Source organism: Olea europaea, chromosome 18, assembly GCF_002742605.1.
Source record: "Olea europaea var. sylvestris chromosome 18, O_europaea_v1, whole genome shotgun sequence".
Lineage (NCBI taxonomy): Eukaryota > Viridiplantae > Streptophyta > Magnoliopsida > Lamiales > Oleaceae > Olea > Olea europaea.
The window spans coordinates 26791767-26798511 of NC_036254.1; the positions used below are offsets into that span (position 1 = coordinate 26791767).

At 36.2% G+C, this 6745-nt stretch overlaps 1 protein-coding gene across 1 annotated transcript; it reads left to right on the forward strand.

The window, feature by feature from the left end:
• The first annotated feature begins 756 nt into the window (after positions 1-756).
• Positions 757-6415, forward strand: LOC111368006 (nitrate regulatory gene2 protein-like). Its single transcript, XM_022989165.1, has 4 exons — positions 757-2129; positions 2615-2790; positions 4259-4482; positions 5365-6415. Exons 1-4 carry the CDS (start codon positions 1082-1084, stop codon positions 6149-6151), a joined length of 2235 nt encoding a protein of 744 aa, XP_022844933.1. The 5' UTR covers positions 757-1081; the 3' UTR covers positions 6152-6415.
• The last annotated feature ends 330 nt before the right edge of the window (positions 6416-6745 follow it).

Here is a 6745-nt window from a genome sequence, read left to right on the forward strand (position 1 = left end):
GTATTTGATGCAAACAATCAAATTAAGTAATCGAAAGGAAAAATATATAACCAATATTCAATACTAATAATAAGTTAAATAAATACAATTCGTTAAATATAAGTTAAATTTTATATAATCAGTTTAGACACATTCTATATACCCAAATAGAAAAGAAGAAAATGTAAATTTAGGTTCTAATTAGTTAAAAATTTGTAGTAAATGTTATAATTTGTAGAGAAAGTATAAGCAAATTTTAAAAATTTAGAAAGATTAAGGTTGTCATAAAATGAGTGAGAAAGATATATAGAGCAAAAGAAAAACGAGAGAATTCAAATTTAGGTGGGCACAAAAATCAAATTTTTAGTAAATTTTGATAAAAGTTAAAAAGTTAAGGATTCTATGAAATATGTTATTAAAAATAATTATTTATTTTAATTTAGATTTCAATCAATACCAAACAAGAGTTTATCTAAAAATAAAAAATAAAAGAAGCAGAGAGAAAATCTCAAAAGTTGGGATGTCAAGTGACCCGTAAACATTGGGTCCGCCAGTGTCCACGTGTGACGTCGATGGAATGTGATTTTATTTTGCCGCCATTAGAAAACTCACATTCCTATAAGCAAACGTATTTATCCATTAGTTGGGTAAGTAATTTAAACTTTGGTGACTAATTCCAAATAAACCTATAAGTTAGATGTCCTTCAATGAAATTTTCTCTGGATTATTAGTATTTGGTCCCAAAAGTTAGAATGAAAGATAAACAGTAAACTGGAGTAGAATTGTCAAGAAGGTGTGCGAGCTAAGACTTGACTTGCAGGCTGGCGTATTGGAATATCCTTAAATAACTCCATATTACTTCCTCCTTCACTTGTCATCTTCCCTGTAATTGTAAAGACTGCTATTCGGAGTTACTCTTTTTATTGTAGTGAAACGATATCGTAGTCTTCTCTTGCTAGCAAAGCTTCGTTTTTTATTCTCCCAAAACAGAAGAAAGCAGTAAAAGCAATTTCTTCTCTTCGCTCGCCGATTGCAATTGACCCAATTCTCTTATTGTAATCACTGTGTGTGTAATTTCTTGTTGATTTGTAGGCGGGGATTAATGGGCTGCACGCAATCTAACATCGAGGATGAAGAAACTGTAAATCGATGCAGGGAGCGGAAGCAGTATATGGAGCGGGGCGTAGCGGCCCGCAACAAGTTTGCGGCTGCCCACTCGTCCTACGCGATGTCCTTGAAGAACATCGGTGCCGCCCTTAGTGACTTTGCTCATGGAGAAGTTGTATATCCTGCCGGCGGCAGTGGCAGTGGAGGTGGAATTGGTGCTGATGCCACCATTCAGCCACCAATTCTGCCTCATGATAGCATTTCTTCTTTCCCTCCTCCCTTGCCTCCGTTCAATCCGACTCCTTCACCACTACAGCGGGCGTCTACTGTTCCTGAATTTCGAACTGAACTAAAGCGTACGAACTCGATAACTGAGGAGGAGAGCGAAGAGGACATTGAAAATGAGAGTACTCATAATTTGAAGCATCGCAGCAGTAAGAGTAGTGCACGGGGTAGTATGGGAAGGAGAGATGGACTTTCACATAAGGAGGTTACTGAGGAAGAGGTCTTGCAGAAGCCACCTCCGCCAATGCTGCCAAATGAACCTGATCACAAGCATCTAGCCCGTCCTCCTCCTCCTCCTTCTGCTATGAATAACGACAATTCTTGGGATTATTTCTTGGAGCCGGATATGCAAAGGTCGACACTGGCTGATGTTGAGGATGATCACTACCAGGGACAGGAAATTGAGCGAAAAATGCGAGAAGAAAGGGCTAAGAAAAGTGAAATGGATGGTGAAATTGATGGAGGGAGGAGGGTTCAGAAGGTGGAGGTGGCCGCTGAAGTGGTGGAAGGCACAGTGAATCTTTCAAAACAGCCTCCTCCGACTCAAAAAGTAGTGGCAACAAAGCTGGCCAAGAGAGTGAAAATGGGGGCTCCAGCAGAAGGGATAATGAAAGGTGGACCGAGTAATACAAACTTATTGCAAATATTTGTGGATTTTGATGATTGTTTTCTCAAGGCTTGCGAGAGTGCTCATGATGTATCTAGGTTGCTCGAGGCGACCCGCTTGCATTATCACTCAAATTTTGCAGATAAAAGAGGTATAATATATATAGTTGGTGTTTAATGTGGCTAGAATCGCATAGTAATGGCCTCGGAATAAACTGATAACAATAATGCTTATTCAGTATGAATATTGAATAGTTTACATACCAAATTAATATACTTTATCAAGGGAAGTTCTTTCACCTTAATCATGGTAGTTTACAGCAAATGTTCAATATGATCATAATTTTAGTTTGGATTGGAAAGAGTGTCAGTCTAACTGTCCTGTCAGTGGTTGAATGATCCTTTCACTATTTGATGATTACATAAAAGCTTACGTGAAAAATAACAAATGGCTTTGCAAAGAAAGATAAAAAGAAATTGCATCTGCATTAAGTGTAGTCGCGTAGTCATTGAAACTATAAGAAAAATAGCTTTTATTATATTTTGGCTTGGAGTCGGAACAAGAGCTAGTCCAATAGTTCAGATGAGCCATGAAGTATTCATTTGATGTATAAATACTACAGTCTTTTCTTTATAGGGCACATTGATCATTCTACTAGGGTCATGCGCGTCATTACATGGAATAGGTCCTTCAAAGGTTTACCCGACTTAGATGATGGAGTTGACGACTCTGATTCTGACGAGCACGAGACTCATGCAACAGTATTGGACAAGATGCTGGCATGGGAGAAGAAGCTTTATGATGAAGTTAAAGTATGCACATTAATATTTATGTTCAACTTGTCATATATATTCGGTGGATCTTTAGACTTTGTTTCTTTAGTAATCATCTTGTTTAATTTTCATCAAAAAAGTTATACTTAAAAATGGAAGAGTTTCTAAATTTCATCTTATTCTCAATAAGGTGGTTGAATTCGAAAATTTTTCTTACATTTTGTTGTTAATTTTGAATATTGTGAACAACTTTGTTTAACAGCTTCAATTTTTATATAGTATTCTACCAAGCATCAAAATCTAAATTTGGTGCTTTCATTGAAGTTTTTGCCATTGATTGGCTTTTAGATACTGGTATCCTAGGTTCATTGCTTCAAACCTCAATCAGAAACTCCAGTGAGGGCATGTACAACTGGAAACCAGCAACGTGTGACAGTGTTGAATTTGACACCATGTCAAAGAAATTAAGCGTGTGACTGATGAGTTAGCTCTGATATCAAATTGACACAGAACTTTCTCAGAATGAGAATTAGAGATGATATAATAAAAGAAGAATTTAGGAGGAAGAAATCTATATTTAATATCAATAATTACTATAGTATGAATATAAATGAAATCCCAGGTTCCTTTACATAGGATAAAGAACTTAAATCTCAAAGATAATTGTATAACTTTCATGGTTGGGGTATAGCCAACTCCTGCTGGCTTGCTGGGTCTAAGTGGACATCCCACTCAGATTTAGATGGTGTTTTAATTAAATGAAAACTTAAATCTTAAAAAACCTCTAATAATCAACAACCTTTTCTTGTAAAATTCTAGTTAATCAAAACTACTGAAATGTAATGTAAATCAAAATCTAAAGAGGGAGGTATATATGTTCATATCCAGTCAAAATATTATACTGAAGGGATTAAGATGTAAAGTGAAAACCAATCAAAATTTTGTAGAGGATATTTGTCGTCATAAAAGGAGGAGACAAGCCAAGTATACATTTAGTCAGTCCTACGCTTTCAAGAAATGGTATAGATTTCCCTTGTAATAAAATTAGATTTTAGCCTATGATTCTTGAATTTGACATGGTATCTCCTAATTTTGTTGTTGCAAAAAAATGTCGGTTTTGGACATTCATTGCTGCTACCGGAATGAGAGAGCAGTCCCAATCAATTTTCTTTCTTTTTTTCTTGGTATTCAATTGATTAGTGTTAAAACAAGATTCTTCATTATAGTTTTGTATCTTGACTGCTTGATTCATCTCTGTGGCCTTCACTGTCTACCCTTATATATGTATCCTGAATTCCTGATGTGGCCCATATTTGATGAACACATACCAGAAATATCCTGCTGTATCTAGTGATCAATATTTATTTATTAGTAATGGCGAAGATGATAAATTTTTTGAATCCCACAAAATATTCTCTGTTTCTTTGCCACTTAATGCCGTGTAATGTTTGTCTCTGAATCTCTCTCTCCATTAAGAATAGTTTGTGGTTTGTCTTTGATGCTACAGGCAGGTGAGCAAATGAAACTTGAATATCAGAAAAAGGTAGCTTCGTTGAATAAGTTGAAGAAACATGGCTCAAACACAGGCGCCTTAGAAAGGATGAAAGCAGCAGTTAGTCATCTGCATACCAGATACATTGTTGACATGCAATCCATGGACTCCACCGTTTCAGAAATTAATAGTTTGTGCAATGATCACCTGTATCCGAAACTTGTTACCCTTGTTGATGCGTAAGTTCCTACGCTGCTATGAGAAATACTGCCTATTGTCTAGCCGTTGTTGATGATCTGTAGCTTGCTTCCATTAGCATTTGTTATAAGCAAAATAATTAGTGTGGCATATACCATGATCGCTTCATGAAACACGTAACCTTAATATGATACCATAAGTTTCTCTTGCTTATCTTCATTTACATGAACTTCCAGGTTTCATTTTTCTTACTACTTCAAAAATCAGTTAGCCTATGTATCTTCCATTTATTTTTATCCCTATTGCAAATGAATATCAAATTTGATTTTTCCCTTTTGTTACTGCAAAGTTCTTTACACAAGATTGCATTGTTCTTGTTGAGGATGTAATTAAAATAAATATATTTGTCCTTTCAATAACAACTAAAGCTGTTAAATTGATGTGACTTGACTTGGTAACAGAGCACTTAAAGTTCCTTAACTCAAGTCCAGATATCATCTATCATGAAAATTTTGCTCATGTTGGCCTTTGATGTATGTGAGGTGCCCCTTGAAGATATAGTTTAAATAAATATGTTTGTCCTCTCTCTATCATCTTAATCTTTTAGATGAGATGGTAAATTGGTCCAAGCCAGGTATTTGGTCAAAGCCATGAGGATCCCCTCTAAATGATAGACTGATGGATATTCATGGTTATGCATTGTAATCAGCATTTAAATTACCTAAATTTTATAACTTTTATTTTTTAAATTTCGTTCTCGAGCCAATTTTGAAGAAAATTGTTTTTAGAAAATTACAATTTCTGTAAAGGTTTTCACATATACGACCCTATAAAGTTAGCTTTCTTTTTCTTTTTCTTTTTTTCTTTTTTTTAATCCTTATTAACCTTAAAAACTATATTAAGTCCTTTCTTATTGATCACAGGATGGCTATAATGTGGAAAACGATGAGAATGTACCATGAAAAACAATCTAAAATTGTGCTAGCTTTGAAGCATGTGGACATTCCTCAATCTCCTAAACAAACAAGTGACCACCACCACGAGCGCACTCAACTTTTATGTTATGTTGTTCAGGATTGTCATTCACGTTTAAGTGAACTCGTGTCTCAGCAGAAAGAATATATTAAATCTCTCGACGACTGGTTGAAGTTAAATCTCATTCCTATAGATACAAACTTGAAAGAGAAAGTTTCATCTCCCCGTGGGACCCAAAATCCCCCATTACAGACACTTTTGCAAGACTGGCAGTATTACCTCCAGAAGATTCCTGATGAGCCGAAATCAACTATTAAAAATTTTGCTGTTCAGACTCAGACTATATGGCAGGATCAGAAAGAGGAGTTGGACTTAAGAAACAAATGTGCAGAGTCGGAGAAGGAGCTTATGAGAAGGTCCCGCGAGTTCAAGAATTGGCATAATAAATATATACAGAGGAGAACCCCACCTGATGTAATGGATGCAGATAGAGCACACGATAAGGATTTTATTGCAGAAAGGGAGCATATTGTTGAAGCAGCAAAATTGAAATTGAGAGGTGATGAGGAAGCATACCAAAGGCTGTGCATGCAGGTCAGAGAGAGATCTATGGCGAGCCTCAAAAGCAATTTACCAGGACTTTTTGAGGCACTGTCAGATTTTTCTCTTGCTTGTTCAGATATGTATAACAACTTGAGGTCCATCGAGCATTCACGAAATAGAAGTCAGGGTTGATGAAGAAACGCTGATTATATCATTCCATGCTATTGGGTAAATATTTGTTTCACACTTTCAAAATAAATTCTACTTTGTTGTATCTTTATGTGAAATATGGAGTGTTTAATGTAACTTGTGAATTAATTCATTGGTATGTAAGGTGTGTTTTATATGACATATGACTGTCAAGGGGGTCTTAAATGGTATTTCTTTGTTATACACTTGTACGTACTTGTGTTTTATACTTGTGAATTAATACATTAATACTTGTTTTGTGCTTCATTTTTTAAATTCATTTCAGCGGGCTGTGCATTTCCCTTTTTTTGCCTATTGTTTTTCTGCAGATGGTGAAGAGAGTAGTTGGGTAAGCTAAGAGAGTTGTTCAATCAAAATCATTTGACTAAATCAATCTTCCGCCTAAAAGGGTTGGTGGGCGTAGAGCTGTCCAGTGGGCTGGGAAGGGCTTGGCCGAGTAGGCCTGTCTACACAGAGGCCACCAGGCACTGGTTTGGATTCGGCCAAACTAGGCCTGGTGACGTGGCTCAACTTAATATCCCTAGACGGGCGGAGGTGGTGGTTTGATGAAGTAGCTGGTAAAATTTACCAGTTCCA

Bases quoted from the DNA above. Each gene is read 5' to 3' on its own strand.
- LOC111368006 (XM_022989165.1), top strand. From the start codon at position 1,082: ATGGGCTGCACGCAATCTAACATCGAGGATGAAGAAACTGTAAATCGA. The intron at 2,791-4,258 runs GTATGCACATTA...TTGATGCTACAG, and splicing joins AGCTTTATGATGAAGTTAAA to GCAGGTGAGCAAATGAAACT. The intron at 4,483-5,364 runs GTAAGTTCCTAC...TATTGATCACAG, and splicing joins CTTGTTACCCTTGTTGATGC to GATGGCTATAATGTGGAAAA.